General features: G+C 43.4%; 1 protein-coding gene across 1 annotated transcript; it reads right to left on the bottom strand.

Annotated features, from left to right (window-relative positions):
• Positions 1–6,442: 6,442 nt before the first annotated feature.
• Positions 6,443–18,140, bottom strand: golph3b (golgi phosphoprotein 3b). The gene is made up of 4 exons (XM_020457581.2): positions 17,653–18,140; positions 17,009–17,140; positions 8,648–8,762; positions 6,443–8,394 (listed from the first exon to the last, which is right to left on the bottom strand). The coding sequence occupies exons 1-4, from the start codon at positions 17,854–17,856 to the stop codon at positions 7,970–7,972; spliced, it is 876 nt and encodes a 291-aa protein (XP_020313170.1). The 5' UTR covers positions 17,857–18,140; the 3' UTR covers positions 6,443–7,969.
• Positions 18,141–19,295: the final 1,155 nt, after the last annotated feature.

The following is a 19,295-nucleotide window of genomic DNA, read 5'->3' on the forward strand; positions in this document are numbered from 1 at the left end:
GGTTATATGGACTGTCGCTTGCTGCAGTGGAAAGTGTACTGTGCCAATCAACTTTCAAGTGGAGACCAAGAGAATATTCCTAATTTACATTTACATTTTTTTCATTTGTTAACTGTCTAGTATTTTATGAATCAATATTTCAGATATTTACGAGTGTCTTTTTGTTCCACAAAATAATATAAAATAGTGTAACTATCTGTAGTCCTTAATTCAAATCAAATGTATTTATATAGCCCTTCGTACATCAGCTGATATCTCAAAGTGCTGTACAGAAACCCAGCCTAAAACCCCAAACAGCAAGCAATGCAGGTGTAGAAGCACGGTGGCTAGGAAAAACTCCCTAGAAAGGCCAATACCTAGGAAGAAACCTAGAGAGGAACCAGGCTATGTGGGGTGGCCAGTCCTCTTCTGGCTGTGCCGGGTGGAGATTATAACATAACATGGCCAAGATGTTCAAATGTTCATAAATGACCAGCATGGTCGAATAATAATAAGGCAGAACAGTTGAAACTGGAGCAGCAGCACAGTCAGGTGGAAGTTGAAACTGGAGCAGCAGCATGGCCAGTTGGACTGGGGACAGCAAGGAGTCATCATGTCAGGTAGTCCTGGGGCATGGTCCTAGGGCTCAGGTCAGTTGAAACTGGAACAGCAGCATGGCCAGGTGGACTGGGGACATCAAGGAGTCATCATGTCAGGTAGTCCTGGGGCATGGTCCTAGGGCTCAGGTCCTCCGAGAGAGAGAAAGAGAGAAGGAGAGAATTAGAGAACACACACTTAGATTCACACAGGACACCAAATAGGACAGGAGAAGTACTCCAGATATAACAAACTGACCCCAGCCCCCCGACACATAAACTACTGCAGCATAAATACTGGAGGCTGAGACAGGAGGGGTCAGGAGACACTGTGGCCCCATCCGAGGACACCCCCGGACAGGGCCAAACAGGAAGGATATAACCCCACCCACTTTGCCAAGCACAGCCCCCACACCACTAGAGGGATATCTTCAACCACCAACTTACCATCCTGAGACAAGGCTGAGTATAGCCCACAAAGATCTCCGCCACGGCACAACCCAAGGGGGGGGCGCCAACCCAGACAGGATGACCACAACAGTGAATCAACCCACTCAGGTGACGCACCCCCTCCAGGGACGGCATGAGAGAGCCCCAGCAAGCCAGTGACTCAGCCCCTGTAATAGGGTTAGAGGCAGAGAATCCCAGTGGAAAGAGGGGAACCGGCCAGGCAGAGACAGCAAGGGCGGTTCGTTGCTCCAGAGCCTTTCCGTTCACCTTCCCACTCCTGGACCAGACTACACTCAATCATATGACCCACTGAAGAGATGAGTCTTCAGTAAAGACTTAAAGGTTGAGACCGAGTTTGCGTCTCTGACATGGGTAGGCAGACCGTTCCATAAAAATGGAGCTCTATAGGAGAAAGCCCTGCCTCCAGCTGTTTGCTTAGAAATTCTAGGGACAATTAGGAGGCCTGCGTCTTGTGACCGTAGCGTACGTGTAGGTATGTACGGCAGGACCAAATCAGAGAGATAGGTAGGAGCAAGCCCATGTAATGCTTTGTAGGTTAGCAGTAAAACCTTGAAATCAGCCCTTGCTTTGACAGGAAGCCAGTGTAGAGAGGCTAGCACTGGAGTAATATGATCAAATTTTTTGGTTCTAGTCAGGATTCTAGCAGCCGTATTTAGCACTAACTGAAGTTTATTTAGTGCTTTATCCGGGTAGCCGGAAAATAGAGCATTGCAGTAGTCTAACCTAGAAGTGACAAAAGCATGGATTAATTTTTCTGCATCATTTTTGGACAGAAAGTTTCTGATTTTTGCAATGTTACGTAGATGGAAAAAAGCTGTCCTCGAAATGGTCTTGATATGTTCTTCAAAAGAGAGATCAGGGTCCAGAGTAACGCCGAGGTCCTTTACAGTTTTATTTGAGACGACTGTACAACCATTAAGATTAATTGTCAGATTCAACAGAAGATCTCTTTGTTTCTTGGGACCTAGAACAAGCATCTCTGTTTTGTCCGAGTTTAATAGTAGAAAGTTTGCAGCCATCCACTTCCTTATGTCTGAAACACATGCTTCTAGCGAGGGCAATTTTGGGGCTTCACCATGTTTCATTGAAATGTACAGCTGTGTGTCATCCGCATAGCAGTGAAAGTTTACATTATGTTTTCGAATAACATCCCCAAGAGGTAAAATATATAGTGAAAACAATAGTGGTCCTAAAACGGAACCTTGAGGAACACCGAAATGTACAGTTGATTTGTCAGAGGACAAACCATTCACAGAGACAAACTGATATCTTTCCGACAGATAAGATCTAAACCAGGCCAGAACATGTCCGTGTAGACCAATTTGGGTTTCCAATCTCTCCAAAAGAATGTGGTGATCGATGGTATCAAAAGCAGCACTTAAGGTCTAGGAGCACGAGGACAGATGCAGAGCCTCGGTCCGATGCCATTAAAATGTCATTTACCACCTTCACAAGTGCCGTCTCAGTGCTATGATGGGGTCTAAAACCAGACTGAAGCATTTCGTATACATTGTTTGTCTTCAGGAAGGCAGTGAGTTGCTGCGCAACAGCCTTCTCTAAAATTTTTGAGAGTGGAAGATTCGATATAGGACGATAGTTTTTTATATTTTCTGGGTCAAGGTTTGGCTTTTTCAAGAGAGGCTTTATTACTGCCACTTTTAGTGAGTTTGGTACACATCCAGTGGATAGAGAGCCGTTTATTATGTTCAACATAGGAGGGCCAAGCACAGGAAGCAGCTCTTTCAGTAGTTTAGTTGGAATAGGGTCCAGTATGCAGCTTGAAGGTTTAGAGGCCATGATTATTTTCATCATTGTGTCAAGAGATATAGTACTAAAACACTTGAGCGTCTCTCTTGATCCTAGGTCCTGGCAGAGTTGTGCAGACTCAGGACAACTGAGGTTTGGAGGAATACGCAGGTTTAAAGAGGAGTCCGTAATTTGCTTTCTAATAATCATAATCTTTTCCTCAAAGAAGTTCATGAATTTATCACTGCTAAAGTGAAAGTCATCCTCTCTTGGGGAATGCTGCTTTTTAGTTAGCTCTGCGACAGTATCAAAAAGGAATTTCGGATTGTTCTTATTTTCCTCAATTAAGTTAGAAAAATAGGATGATCGAGCAGCAGTAAGGGCTCTACGGTACTGCACGGTACCGTCCTTCCAAGCTAGTCGGAAGACTTCCAGTTTGGTGTGGCGCCATTTCCGTTCCAATTTTCTGGAAGCTTGCTTCAGAGCTCGGGTATTTTCTGTATACCAGGGAGCTAGTTTCTTATGAGAATTTTTTTTAGTTTTTAGGGGTGCAACTGCATCTAGGGTATTGCGCAAGGTTAAATTGAGATCCTCAGTTAGGTGGTTAACTGATTTTTGTCCTCTGGCGTCCTTGGGTAGGCAGAGGGAGTCTGGAAGGGCATCAAGGAATCTTTGTGATGTCTGTGAATTTATAGCACGACTTTTGATGTTCCTTGGTTGGGGTCTGAGCAGATTATTTGTTGCAATTGCAAACGTAATAAAATGGTGGTCCGATAGTCCAGGATTATGAGGAAAAACATTAAGATCCACCACATTTATTCCATGGGACAAAACTAGGTCCAGCGTATGACTGACAGTGAGTGGGTCCAGAGACATGTTGGACAAAACCCACTGAGTCGATGATGGCTCCGAAAGACTTTTGGAGTGGGTCTGTGGACTTTTCCATGTGAATATTAAAGTCACCAAAGATTAGAATATTATCTGCTATGACTACAAGGTCCGATAGGAATTCAGGGAACTCAGTGAGAAACGCTGTATATGGCCCAGGAGGCCTGTAAACAGTAGCTATAAAAAGTGATTGAGTAGGCTGCATAGATTTCATGACTAGAAGCTCAAAAGACGAAAACGTCATTTTTTTTTTTGTAAATTGAAATTTGCTATCGTAAATGTTAGCAACACCTCCGCCTTTGCGGGATGCACGGGGGATATGGTCACTAGTGTAGCCAGGAGGTGAGGCCTCATTTAAAACAGTAAATTCATCAGGCTTAAGCCATGTTTCAGTCAGGCCAATCACATCAAGATTATGATTAGTGATTAGTTCATTGACTATAATTGCCTTTGAAGTAAGGGATCTAACATTAAGTAGCCCTATTTTGAGATGTGAGGTATCATGATCTCTTTCAGTAATGACAGGAATGGAGGTGGTCTTTATCCTAGTGAGATTGCTAAGGCGAACACCGCCATGTTTAGTTTTGCCCAACCTAGGTCGAGGCACAGACACGGTCTCAATGGTGATAGCTGAGCTGACTACACTGACTGTGCTAGTGGCAGACTCCACTATGCTCCACTATAATTCATCTTTACTTGGGAAATTGGGCACCTGTGGTCAGTGAGGGCCAAAGGAATATCCAGAATTAGTTTATGGATAGTGTAATGTATGATCTTTTTCTAGGCCCACCCCACACACTTCCAAGTGAATTAGCCTACAATGATAATCAGCTGCCTATTTGATTACAAAGTCATCTTTGAGGAAACACAGCACACAACATTGTAATAACAAAGAGGACTGAGCATGACCGCAGAGCATACAGCAGCTGATTAGGAGGCGGGACTTGGACAGGGGATCCACAATCTACGTCACCATGGCAATATAACGAAGCTAACTTCCGACTTTAGCAGAGACCTCACTGCTGACTGATAAGAATTACAGAGCTGCATGCATTCAGATACTCAATCTACTCTGTACCACAAGCACAACATAGCTCTAGAAGAGCTCAACGAAGAAACACAACGCAAGCCCAATCAATATGACCGGAAAAGGTCATTCATATTTCTGCCATTTAGTTTTGTGCTTACGATTTTACCACAAATGAGACATTATCCTGTTAAACTGACCGACTAAATGGTTACTTTCTCTTCTCTCCAGATCTAAATGCCGTTCTGGATTGTGCGCATCAGCTGCGTAAAGTTGGAGACGGCCTCGCTAGTGACGTCCTGGACTGGAGATCCAAATGGTTGGAGATATTGACAACACATTACAAGAATATAATCAATGTGAAGTGAGGCACTTCAACCCCCTCTCTGAAGATCACCGAAACAAGAAGACGGAATACTACCTCAGTGCCCGAGGGCAACGGTTTTGTTAACCATGCAGTGGGCAGAATGGAGGGTTCCAGTTCACCCTCAGTGATTCAGGGGTGAGGTGAAGTCAAGGGGATACTTTGTCATGGAGAGAGTGAACAGTGAACCTGTGACATTGTAATGGCAAAACCAGTGCACCACCATGTGTCGTTTGACATTTGGCCAGGGGTGGGAAAAGTACCACATTTTCATACTTGAGTAAAAGTAAAGATACCTTAATAGAAATTGACTCCAGTAAAAGTGAAAGTCACCCAGTAAAATACTACTTGAGTAAAACTTCAAAAAGTATTTGGTTTTAAAATATAGTTAAGTATCAAAAGTGTAAATCATTTCAAATTCATTATAATAAGCAAACCATTTACAGATAGCCAGTGTTACACTCTAATACTCAGACATAACTTACAAATGAAGCATTTGTGTTTAGTGAGTCCACCAGATCAGAGGCACGAGGGATGACCAGGGATGTTCTCTTGATAAGTGTGTGAATTTAACCATTTTCCTGTCCTGCTAAGCATGCAAAATGTACTTCTGGGAGTATGGAGTAAAAATAACATCATTATCTTTTTTTTAATGTAGTAAGGTAAAAGTTGTCAAAAATATCATTAGTAAAGCACAGATACCCCCAAAAAGACAAGTATATTTACACCACTGCATTTGGCAGACCTGTTGCCAGTCATATGGACCATCCGACTCAAAAAGGGTGTCCAGAGCCAAAAAAAAACAATCATACAAAGTGTGATGCAACAAATGATGATCTGTCGTTGGGGACAAGTGTCCTATCATGTTCAACTACATAGAGATCATCATTCTGTCATTGGGGACAAGTGTCCTATCATGTTCAACTACATAGAGATCATGGACACAGTGTCCTTCAAAGCGCTATCATGTGTTACGTGGAGGCCAGAGGCCTAGGAGCAATTTTTTGCTTCCATTAATTACTACATGTGCCACTAAAAGCGGTGTTCAAAAAACTGCATCTTGTATAGTTAGTTATCCATTGTTAGTGTTTTTGATTCTGTTAAAAGAAAGAAAAAAAGTCAGACAACATATACCGTATGTTTTAGTCAGACGGCGAGTCCTTTTTTACACGCTGTTGTAGTGCAATCAATCTGGAGGCGTTTGTTTTGAGTACTGGTAATTCCTTCAAGGAATTATCATACAGAAGCCGGCTGATAAAGACAGGAGCGCTACACAGTGCTAAATTCAGGCACTTAAAAAGATCCATCCTTTATTGTGGTAAAAAAAAAAAAAGCATACAGAAGATCCCTTTCATTACGCTGTACATTAATTGATCAAATTTGATATTATAATCAGTTCCTCTCAGGAAATCCATACTATATAAATCATCCCCATCCAATCCCTCCACCATACTTTGTCTGTACACCCTCCAGATCAGTCAAATGCTAACCCCCAACCACAGATCTAGGATCAGATAACCCTTCCCCCTGTCCTAAACCTTAAGGCAGATCAAATAGTATCTGACCCTGTATCAGTAGTTAGGGCCAACTCCTAGTGATGAATAGTACAACCAACTAGCAGGCATAAAAGAGAGAGAAAAAGAAAAAAGCCCAAACCATGAATGAAGACCAACTAAATATGAATGTAATCATGTGAATTATATTAAAGCAATAGAAATTGGCTCAAGTAGAAAATAAAATATACATTAAGGATAAAATCAAAAGCGTTAAGATTATACTGCCAGAGCGGGACACGTATATAATACAATTAGCCCGTTTTAGATGTTTCTTCTACCTAGTCATATGCCACAATATATTTTTCTTCTTCTCTCAATACACTAACTAAATGACATAGATATTTGGCCAATTTGAGAGTTTCTTTCTTGAAAACTGTACCTCTTCGAAACATGACTGCACACATGTACACCCGAAACCAGTTTGCCTGCAAAGAGGAGACGCGCAGTGTCTGGAATAGGATGATAGAGTTGCAGAGAATATAGTCTCCCATCTGAAAGGGATGGAAAGCACAAGCTACGATTCTTTAGTACATGGAGAGGGGGACACAAAGTCAAATTTAACAGGAATAATGCACTTGGGTTGGTACCCTGAACAAAATAAACGGTGCTTCGGAATTCAACTTCATGATTTTTTTCTGCTTGTTTTTACAAATAGTAAACTCTTCAATATCCCGTGTTGAATGTGCAAAATGGTTTGGAGATGGTTAACATTTATTAACAACAAACAGACGTGAGATCTATAGGTCATGTCTAAAAAAAACTCCTCAAAGTGACTAAACGCAAAAGACAAAAACAATGACTTATGTTCTGTATGATCATATCAGGTCATCATGGTAGGTCTGGGCCATGATGGTCACGCAAAACCTAGCGGTTTTAAAAGTCCCTCCTAAAAGAAAGGACACAGACCTGGGTGGGTGCCAGCTACTGACGCAAGTGCTTAAAGTTACACTAGGTCTCACAGTGAACAGAAAGGCCGCAACCCAAATGGCACCCCATTTCCTATGTAGTGCCTACTTTTGATCAGAGCCATTAAGGCCCTGCTCAAAAAGTGCCTCATATTAGGAAACAGGGTGCCATTTGGGACGAACCCACAGGGTACTTGATGTCAACCAACTGGCCAGGAGATAACAGGACAGTGACTCCGAGAGGTCAGGGGTCACAGCACTGTCAATACAGAGGGAGAGCCGTGCTTTGTGATCTTCATCGTTGTCTTCCTCACTGCCAACACCATCATCATCCTTGTCGTCGTCATATCAGAACAGGGGAGATCTGAGAGCTCTGAGCCCCAGAGGTCTGTAGTGTTTTTTTAAAGTTCCGTCTCACGTTGGTTTCCGGTAGGGCTTCATTTGGTGAAGGCGGCCACCACGGCCCACAGCAACTCGTTAGCGTTGGCCTTGGTGCTCTCCGCCTCTGGCTCCAGGTCCAGCAGCAGACGTACCCTCTTCATGGCCAGGTCATACTGTTCGTCCAGCAGCGGGGCGAAGGCGTTCTCCAGCACGTCTGATGAGTGGGCCAGGAAGATCAGGGCCAGCACGCGCTTGTCGAAGCGCCCCGGATCGTTCACCCACTTGTCCAGGACGGACTCCTGGACCTTCTTGACCAGCCGCTGTTTGATGGTGTCGTTGGTCAGCGGGTGTGTGGTCATGTCGAAGAGGAGGAAGTTCTGTTTCTCTGTGGTCAGAACGCCTTTCTCGACCAGGTTCTTGGCCAGACGTTCACGGACATTCCTCAGCTGGTAGTGCAGCTTCAATGGGTTCCACGTCTCACCTGGACAACAAAACAAATGACGGGTACAATTTTACTTGGAAACCTAATAGGCTAGCTATTGTTTAAAAAAAAACATCAAGACAAACTCATTTCATTTCAAACAGGACTGGGAAGGGGAGGTGGTAATATAAAAAAAATCATGATGATAATAAAGAACAAAACACTAAGAACGGAAGACAGACAGATAAAAAAATACAGTAGTTTAAAATAGGGGAAGTAATGGAGGGTGGGCGTATTCAATATGGCTTCTCACCGCTCAGCAGCTCTATCCAGCTCTGGACTGTTTCTGGGGGCTGGGTTTCTTTGACATGCTTCAGAGCCTCGTCCAGCAACATGTCTCCTGTAGGGGCGGCTGACTTACAGATAACCTGACAAAATAGATACCAGTTTTTTTTTTTTTATGTTGATTTCACACACACACAACAAAACCTTACTGTAACATTGGGATATACACACATAAGCACAAACGTCTAGAGTTGGCAGACTCTGCTGGTCTACCACGTTGCAATACCACACACACACGGCAGGTTGCCTAGCGGTTAACGCCATGGATGATGAAAGCGTTTCCACTGGGATGCGGGCATGTTGACTCCAATGCTTCCCACAGTTGTGTCAGGATGTCCTTTGGGTGGTGGACCATTCTTGATACACACGTGAAACGGTTGAGCATGAAAAACCCAGCCGCATTGCAGTTCTTGACACAAACCTGGTACCTTCTCCCAAAACCCCGTACAAAAGGCACTTAAATCCTTTGTCCTGCCCATTCACCCTCTGAATGGCACACATACAAAATCGATGTCTCAATTTTCTCAAGGCTTAAAAATCCTTCTTTAACCCGTCTCCTTCCCCTTGATCTACACTGACTGAAGGGGATTTAACATTTGATTTCAATAATGGATCATAGCCTGGATTCACCTGGTCAGTCTTGGAAAGAGCAGGTGTTCTTAATGTTTCGTACACTCAGTGTATAAGCAAGTGGGTTTGTAGGCTGTTGACACTTGAGAGAGAGGTGGAAGAAGATGTTCTGTGTGAAACCGACAGCCGTGGTGACGGCACGTTGGAACAAGATACGAGTGTGTTAAGAGTGGTGAAAAAAATGAAATAAGAGAAGTAGAGGTTCCGGTGGAATCTATAGTTTTGCCTTGTTTTTTTAGTCCGAGGGAGGGTTTTGGACTGATGGGAGTTTCCCGGGACATCTGATCAATACAAATCATGGATGCAATGTGACATCAGTTAGGGTAACAAGAAGAAACAGTGCCTTCAGAAAGTATTCACGCCCCTTTTTCCACATGCTGTCGTGTTACAGCCTGAATTTAAAATGGATTTTTAACTGTGTCACTTACCTTACCTACACACAATACCCCATACATTTTCATTTGGAATTTTGTTTGTAGATTTACTTAAAAAATATATATATAATTAAGCACTTTTGGGTAGTGATTACAGCTGTGAGTCTAAGAGCTTTGCACACCTGGATTGTACAATATTTGCCCATTATTGTTAAAATTATTCAAGATTTGTAAAGTTGTTCAGGCTGTAACACAACAAAAATGTGGAATAAGTCAAGGGCCAAGGGATATGAATACTTTCTGAATGTACTGTAGCTGCTTAACTAACAAACCCTTGACCTGCACTTTCTGGTGTGCTGGTGTAGGAGTGGATAGGTATGGGGAGTGGCCGGTCTGCGAGGCACTGTCACAGACTATTAAATAACTCTACACTTTCTGGTGTGCTGGTGTAGGAGTGGATAGGTATGGGGAGTGGCCGGTCTGCGAGGCACTGTCACAGACTATTAAATAACTCTGCATTTGATTGAATAAAGACAATGATGTCAGATGAAACTACTTAGGAAAGAATAGTGATTTTTTTTTTAAATGAACTGAAAAGTATGACTAAATCAAATCTAATTTTATTTGTCACATGCGCGGAATACAACAGGTGTAGACCTTCCAGTGAAAAGCTTACTTACGAGTATAGAGTTAAGGAAATATTTACTAAATAAACTAAGAGTAAATGTTTTAAGTAACAATAAAAGCACATAACAATAATGAGGCTATGTACAGGGGGTACCAGTACTGAGTCAATGTGCGGGTGCACAGGTTAGTCAAGGTAGTTTGTACATGTAGGTTGGGGTAAAGTGACTATTAACAGCGAGTAGCCGCAGTGTAAAAACCAAGGGGTGGGGGGGGTCAATGTAAATAGTCTGGGTGGCCCTTTTACTAATTGTTCAGCAGTCTTCTAGATTGGGGGTAGAAGCTGTTAAGGAGCATTTTGGATCTAGACTTGGCACTCCGGTACAGCTTGCCATGTGGTAGCAGAGAGAGCAGTTTATGACTTGTGCGACTGGAGTCTGACCATTTTTGGGGCCTTCCTCTGGGCCGTAAGCACTACCCTCTGTAGCGCCTTACGGTCGGATGCCGAGCAGTTGCCATACCAGGCGGTGATGCTACCGGTCAGGATGCTCTTGATGGCACAGCTGTAGAAATGAGGATCTGGGGACCCATGCCAAATCTTTTCAGTCTCCTGATTGGGAAAAGGTGTTGTCATGCCCTCTTCACAACTGTCTTGGTGTGTTTGGACCATGATAGTTTGTTGGTGATGTGGACACCAAGGAGCTTAACTCTCAACATGCTCCACTACAACCCCGTTGATGTTAATGGGGGCCTGTTCAGCCTTTACCTGTCCACGATAATCTCCTTTGTCTTGCTCACATTGAGGGAGATGTTGTTGTCCTGGCACCACACTGCCAGGTCTCTGACCTCCCTATGGGCTGTCTCATCGTTGTCGGTGACAGGCCACTTGTGTCGTCAGCAAACTTAATGATGGCGTTGGAGTCGTGCTTGGCCACGCAGTCGTGGGTGAGGGGAGTAAAGGAGGGGACTAAGCGCACACCCAAGGGCCCCCGGTGTTGAGGATCAGCGTGGCAGATGTGTTGTTGCCTACCCTTACCACCTGGTGGAGCCCCGTCAGGAAGTCCAACATCGACTTGCAGAGGGAGTTGTTTAGTCCCAGGGTCCTTAGCGTAGTGAAGAGCTTTGTGGGCACTATGGTGTTCAGCGCTAAGCTGTAGTCTATGAACAGCATTCTCACATAGGTGTTCCTTTTGTCAAGGTGGGAAAGGGCAGTGTGGAGTGCGATTGAGATTGTGTCATATGTGGAGGCAGTATGCGAATTAGAGTGGGTCTATGGTTTCCGGGATGATGGTGTTAATGTGAGCCATGACCAACCTTTCAAAAGCACTTCATGGCTACCGACGCGAGTGCTACGGGGCGTAGCCCATTGAGGCAGGTTACCGTCGCTTTCTTGGGCACAGGGACCATAGTGGTCTTCTTGAAACATGGGTATTACAGACTCGGTCAGGGACAGATTGAAAATGTCAGTGAAGACACGCCAGTTGGTCCGTGCATGCTACGAGTACACGCACTGGTAATACATCTGGCCCCACGGCCTTGTGAATGTTGACCTGTTTAAAAAGGTCTTGCTCACATCAGCTACGGAGCTGATGGTGATCTCATGCATGCTTCAGTGTTGCTTGCCTCGAAGCGAGCATAAAAAAGGCATTTAGCTTGTCTGGTAGGCTCGCACCACTGGGCAGCTCACAGCTGGGTTTCTCATTACAGTCCGTAATAGTTTGCAAGCACTGCCACATCCTACGTCAGAGCCAGTGTAGTAGGATTCAATCTTTGTCCTGTATTGATGCTTTGCCTGTTCGATGGTTCGTCTGAGGGCATAGCGGGATTCCTTATAAGAGTCCGGATTAGTGTCCCGCTCCTTGAAAGCGGCAGCTCTAGCCTTTACCTCGGTGCGGATGTTGCCTGTAATCCATGGCTTCTAGTTTGGATATGTACGTAAGGTCACTGTGAGGACAATGTCGTCAATGCACTTATTGACGAAGCCGGTGACTGAGGTGGTATACTCCACAATGCCATTGGATGAATCCCAGAACATATTCCAGTCTGTGCTAGCAAAACAGTCCTGTAGCGTAGCATCCACGTCCGTATTGAGCGAGTCACTGGTAATTCATGCTTTTGTTTTTGCTTGTATGCAGGAATCTGGAGGATAGAATTATGGTCAAATTTGCCAAATGGGGGGCGAGGGAGATCTTTGTACACATCTCGGTGTGTGGAGTAAAGGTGGTCTACAGTTTTCCCCCCTTCGGTTTGCACATGTGACATGCTGGTAGAAATGAGGTAAACCGGGTTTAAGTTTCCATGCATTAAAGTCCCCGGCCACTAGGAGCGCTGCTTCAGGATGAGCATTTTCTTGTATGCTTTATGGTCTTATACAGCTCGTTGAGTGTGGTCTTAGTGCCAGCATCGGGTTTGTGGTGGTAAATAGACGGCTATGAATAATATAGATAATTCTCAACTATCTACCAAGAGTTTCTGTTAATTGAATGATTCGAATATTCGGCCCTGAATCATATAATTGTATGGAATTGATTAGAATGTATAAAATCATAATCAGTAAATGTGTAGTTCTAGTCAGGATTAGGGTAAAACAATATGTCTTTATGGTATTTTAAAACACAGACTGTCTGAGCTTGGTGCCGACCTGACTAGAGATTTGGGAGAGAACGGGGAGTACGTCTCAAGGACAAGGTCACTATCTCTGTCGGCTGGGTAGTGAGACAGTGTGTGCGTAGCAGAACATTGTGTGCGTATGGTTGTGTGTGCGTATGTGTGTGCGTGTGTGCATGTGTGGGCGTGAGAAGTCAGTATAAAATGAATTGCTTTGTATTCTTGACTTTAGAACGTTCCCGTGAATAAACCTTGTTGACTATTTTAGCTGGGCCTCCGTCGGTATTTTCCACCAGGATCTTACAAATTCTGGTTTGCAGACTGAGTAATATAATTAAATTGGGTTATGTACCCGGAGAACATAATTCTCTTATCAATAGGTGTGGTCTACAGCTTATCATGAACTACTCTACCTCAGACGAGCAATACGTTGAGACTTCTTTAATATTAGACATCTGCTGTTATTGACAAATAAACACACACCTCCACCCCGTCTTACCAGACGTAGACGCTCTGTCCTGACGCAACTTTATGTACAAAATATGTTAAACAAAAAATATGTTAAATAGCACAGTTGGGTAGGAACCCGTAAAACGGCAGCCATCCCTTCCAACGCCATTATCAATGTAGACCAATCAGTGTACTTCAACAACCTATTTAATACCAATGTCTGTACCTCATTTTTTACAGTTGCTTTTATAATGATTTATGTTTTTGTTATGATGATTTTGTCTCTTTTCCCAGCCATAGGTAAGAGATGGGTTGGTGGGGTTGTGGGGGAGAGGGTAGATGGAAAATTGGGTGAGGGTATTAGTGGGTGGGTAATAAAAATAAATCCTGTAGGATGAATTACTATTACGTCACTGTGCGGGAATAATTGTGAAAACATTGTTTTTGTTTTATTTTGGGGGTTTGTGTGTACGTGGAGCCGAAGAAATGTGCTTTGTTCCTCAAAAAGATATCGGAATGTAATGTGCCGTGTGTGGCTCTTCAATGCAAGGCGCCTATCAATGGGGATTATCTCAAGGGGTGGTGCTGGAAGTGAATGCAGATGTCGACTGACCAGTATAGTGGATGGAGTGAAGACGTTTACTCCATCCATACTATTGTTCTTTGATGAACAGTCTCTCCCTTCACATATAAAGTTCGGCTTTATGAGATATTCTGTAAGAGCTTTCGTGCCAAATCCCATCAACTATGATAAATAAAAAATATTTGGTCATGTGGCAAGTGTATGCAGATGGGAAGAGTATTGTATGCCAAAGGTGAAATGTGGTGATGAACATGCCTCCATTGAAGCCAGGGGCCTTCCCCAAACTGTTTCCACAAAGTTGGAAGCACAGAATCGTCTAGATTCTAGAATGACATTGTATGCTGTAGTGTTAAGATTTCCCTTCACTGGAACTAAGGGGCCTCGCCGAACCATGAAAAACAGCCCCAGACCATTATTCCTCCTCCACCAAACTTTACAGTTGGCACTATGCATTCGGGCAGGTAGCGTTCTCACCCCAGAGAACATGTCTCCAATGCTCCAGAGTCCAATGGTGGCGAGCTTTACACCACTCCAGCCAACGTTTGGCATTGCGCATGGTGATCTTAAGCTTGTGTGCAGCTGCTCGGCCATGGAAACCTATTTCTTGAAGCGACCAATGAACAGTTATTGTGCTGACGTTACTTCCAGAAGCAGTTTGGAACTTGGTAATAAGTGTTGCAACTGAAGACAGACGATTTTTATGCCCTCTGCAGATCAGCACTCGGCGGTCCCGTTCTGGGAGCTTGTGTGGCCTATCGCACAGCCTTTACAGTTGACCAGGGCAGCCATTTAACAAACTGACTTGTTGGAAAGGTGGCATCCTATGACAGTGCCACGTTGAAAAGTCACTGAGCTCTTCAGTACGGGCCATTCTACTGCCAATATTTGTCTATGGAGATTGCATGGCCGTGTGCTCGATTTTATACACCTGTCAGCAACGGGTTTGGCTGAAATAGCAGAATCCAATCATTTGAAGGGATGTCCACATACTTTTGTATATATAGTGTATTACATGTTAAAAAGGTGGACTTTGTATAATTTATTGCAATGGTCATAAACTGTACAGCACAAGTGGAGAAGGAATCTGAGAAAATGTGCATCATTGTGAGTGCGGCTGAATGTTTTTGGACATTGTAATTTCAGAGCCGAGGCCTTCGAAGGAATCCTGCTGACAACTGTTCCACCCTCACAAGACCCTGAGCCTGTGTACGGAAAAGACGCAAGCACAATTAGAACAATGAGCCAGATCTTTCACTGGATGTGAAGCATCCGGTTGGCATTACCAAATATGGTGACGAGAGGAAACCCAGTGGCAGAAGATGGAGCGACATTCTGGAAATGTTCTCATGGACGAAACATCTCAATACAGTTCTCTGTTCACAAAACTAGAAACTATTCATAAGAGTGTACTAAGTTTTGTAGACTACTGCCTTTGCCAAAGGTTTTTTTATACGTGGTGTTGTTTAGAAGGAGAGCAAGGGCGAATTGAGTTATTGCCCTCGCGCACTTCAGAGTAGGCGTTGCCTAACAGAAATATGCAAATACAGGGTAGAACGTGCCAATAGGATCTGGCTAGCTCATGCTTTGCTATGCCCACTTCCTTGCTTGTTCTGCTTTTTATGATTCATGCTTCCATTGGAAACAACAGGCTGTGGTGGGGAGCAATGGCGGAAGCATTGTGTGATTCTGTGGGCGCGAGTAAAATTGGTGAGAATGAGTGTGGACGACGGTGAAGAGTGGAATAAAAAAGGCCTCAAGTTGGACAGGAGTAGAAGTTTGTTGGAGTGCGATTCACCAGCATGTTTTTTTGGGGGGTGACCCGTTTTGCGGTCTCAAAGATGGCGAAGGACAAATTGGGAAAAGTGGAATTGGTCAGAGTGACCAGAAGCGGTATGATGGTGATTTTGTGTGTGTCAAAAGAGCAAAAGCTCTATCGTCCTATGATGTGGAAAGCTAGGATTTTCTGAGTAGGGCACCGATTAAAAGGTGTCATCTCTGGTGTCTCGTTGGACAGAGGCTTCATGGTTTAGGGAGAACATGCCAGGGGTGGTAGACGCACAAACGCTTGACCCGAATGATACACCGGAAGAAGGTGGAAAGTCTATCGGCTTTAGTGTCGTTTGACTCAAAGTAAAACTTAGGTATGTGAGACATGCGGTGAAACCGTGTGTACAAAAACCACTGCAGCGTTACAATTGTAAAAAGGTTTGCAGAAGGAATGCATGTCATTGGTGAAGAGCCAGTAAGGGTGAAGGAGGTCACAGTATCTAGGATCAGGGCTTGCTCCAGCAGGTCTCCTTTGTGGAGGCAGTACAAATAGCTGAAGGAGCGAGTGGAGATTAAATGGTAGTGGATGCCCAACAGCCTGTAGAGAGATGGTGTTCATCAGAGATCATGAAATACTAATAGTGAAGAAAGTGGACTGTTGCATTTTTGCACAATTGATAAATTGCACTGGACAAACTAATATATGAAACTAGGTATCATTGTTAAGGTGGCAAAAATATTTTGGGATCTCCAGGACCTCAGGACTGAAACGGTGCAGGGAATATTGAATGAAGATGTTCCCCCCCTCCCAGGCTCCCGAGCCTGTGTAGGGATCTGAGTACACATTTGAGTCTGACTGAAGGAGTACATTTAGTTTCCTTTTAGAATACTTGGACGATGTTTTATTTTCACCTATTATCTCTGTTTTAAAGTGTCTCAGTTTTCAACCTATCCAGTAAGTTGTTTTATTTTCACCTATTATCTCTGTTTTAAAGTGTCTCCGTTTTCAACCTATCCAGTAAGTTGTTTTATTTTCACCTATTATCTCTGTTTTAAAAAGTTTCTCCGTTTTCAACCTATCCAGTAAGTTGTTTTATTTTCACCTATTATCTCTGTTTTAAAGTGTCTCCGTTTTCAACCTATCCAGTAAGTTGCGGCATGCACATCTAATACTTATTTGCGAATCACCATAATACCATGGAGGAAGATGACAGGCTGTGGTCCATCTTGGGTTAGTTAAAATATATATTTGACACAAGCGTGGTAACCAAGTGAATCAGTGTGTTTTCCTCACCTTTCTGGCCAGCAGGCTTTTCCTCCTCATACCACAAGCCTCTAGCTGCAGTCTCCCTCTCAAAGCCAGTTCGATGAGCATACAACCTCGGAGACCAGAAGAAATGCAGTCATTCCAGAATGAAGTGTAGCCCTGTTGGAGAAAAAAAAAAGTCAAGCATTTGGTGAATGCTTCACATGATGACACGTCCTGGTTATACTAAGCAAACATCCTACTGGTGACAGAGGTGACACGCACAAAGTGACACGTTTGAAAACCTTTCAGAACAAATGGGAACTCGGAAATCTCGAACTTCGGAGAGTTCAAGACAACTGGGAACTCGGGAAAAACGAGCTTAGAATGGGAAAAAAAACGGTCTTCCAACTCGGAAATTCGGGTATTTTTCTAGAGATCCGACTTCCCGACCTGAAGATCACTGACGTTATGATTTTCTCGTTCCCACCCCCAAGTTCCCAGTTGTATTGAAAGCACTATTTGTTTGCAACGTTGAATAGACGGTAAAGCTAACGTAAGGAAAAGCGCATTAGCTTAGCTAGCTATGTTAGCACATATCGTAAGCTGGTTGGAACGTAAATAAACAGCTAGAGTTACTGTAGCTAGCTAACGTTATAGCAACATGCTAACGACGATAACTAACACCATACCTCTCGATCTTTCAATCCCAACAGCAACACTTCTTCCATCAACGTCAGTCGAGTTTCTTTGGAGTCTCCTTTCTCATCCTCTTCCTCTTGACGTGGCTCGTTGTCCTCATCATCTGACCCCCTCTCCTTATCGGCAGCTGCATTGCGAGAGGCCTCGGTCCTCCTCTGCACCAGGCCCGAACTTCGCTGTGTTAGGGAAGTCATACTCTGGATGCACGTCCCAACAACAGGTAAATACAAATGATTTGATATCTCCTGAAGGTTTTAGTGTTTCCGGTGCATAAATAAAACCCAGTTGATCGTAAAATTGGGTGGAAATGGAATTAATATTCGAATAACTACAACAGTAAACCTGCAACAGATTTTCACTTCAATTACTTTCCACTTCCTGACCCAATATGGCGACACGTGATGAATGGATACACGTGATGACGTCAGAAGAGGATGCACCTCTCTTTCTTTCTCTCTCTCTCTCTCTCTCTCTCTCTCTCACACACACACAAGGCATAAACATGGTTGAGTAGGCATACTTAAATCCATAGATTATTGTAGATTGTAATACATTATGTTGCTTGTACAGGCAGTGGGTCCTTGTTTTTCATGTTGTGATGCAAACTCCATTGTCTTCTGAGCTCTCAACATTCGGCAAAACATGTATTACTGATGCATTCACTCATGTCTTTCTCCTTTTAGTTACATTCATGCAGTCTAATTGAGAAGCACCGTCTGATGAGAGAAGACTTGCCATAATCCCTCCACAGTAAACAAGATGAATTCAGCCGTTTCTGTTGCAAAACGTTTCTTAAACAGAACGAAATGGGGAGGGACCTACCTGAATTTGACTTCCATTTGGTTCTGAAACGGTAAACGGGTTTCCGTAACGAATATACATCTTTGCTATTTCTCCATGCGTGGCAGCTCTTATGATGCTTTCACATCTGGCCTATATTGGCAATTTAAAGTAAGATTAAATTGACCCAAACATGTAGATTAGATGACCTAAACCTTTTAGATGGGTTCACTTACAAGGTTTTAACTGATGGGGGGAAAAAAACTATGGTCTTCTTCTTCCCAAACCACTTCTTCTGTGACAAACCACTCTATTCAAAGACAAAGATCAGTGTCTTTGTTCATGTGTCTGTTTACCATATGAAGCAGAGAGAAGAGTTCACGCCAGATAGCTTTGATGATAACAGTCCTTTATTGTCTGAGTCTGACCGTGGCTCCTGTCGTGTCTTTGGCTATGGCGGATTAAGTGATACGACATGCTATTCTATAAAATAATTTCTCCGTAATTAATATCACCTGCTTGAGCTAATCATGTAAATGTAATTAACTAGAGAGTCGGGGCACCACAAAATAATATTTATAGAGCTGTTATCTTCCGAATAAACTCTTAAAGACCTCGTAATATTTTACATCAATAGCAGTCAAAATTAATCGTCCCCTTATTCAGTCTCATCTGAAAGTTGTAAATTCTTGGTTATCTGCACGAACCCTGGCTAACGATTTGAATCAGCAATACAAAATTGGATTTAATCATTTATTTACTAAATACCTAACTAATCACACAGAATTACACATACACATAATTATATCATAACTTGATTACAAATTACGTCATAAAGGAAAATGTCCCTAGC

Source organism: Oncorhynchus kisutch, linkage group LG23, assembly GCF_002021735.2.
Source record: "Oncorhynchus kisutch isolate 150728-3 linkage group LG23, Okis_V2, whole genome shotgun sequence".
Classification (NCBI taxonomy): Eukaryota; Metazoa; Chordata; class Actinopteri; order Salmoniformes; family Salmonidae; genus Oncorhynchus; species Oncorhynchus kisutch.

What these genes read in the sequence shown, in the direction of transcription:
- golph3b (XM_020457581.2), bottom strand. Translation starts at nt 17,856, where the DNA reads ATGACTTCCCTAACACAGCGAAGTTCGGGCCTGGTGCAGAGGAGGACC. An exon ending in TGGGATTGAAAGATCGAGAG is followed by an intron (nt 17,141 to 17,652) that starts GTATGGTGTTAG and finishes TTTCTCCAACAG; the next exon opens with GGCTACACTTCATTCTGGAA. An exon ending in CTGGATAGAGCTGCTGAGCG is followed by an intron (nt 8,395 to 8,647) that starts GTGAGAAGCCAT and finishes TTTGTTGTCCAG; the next exon opens with GTGAGACGTGGAACCCATTG.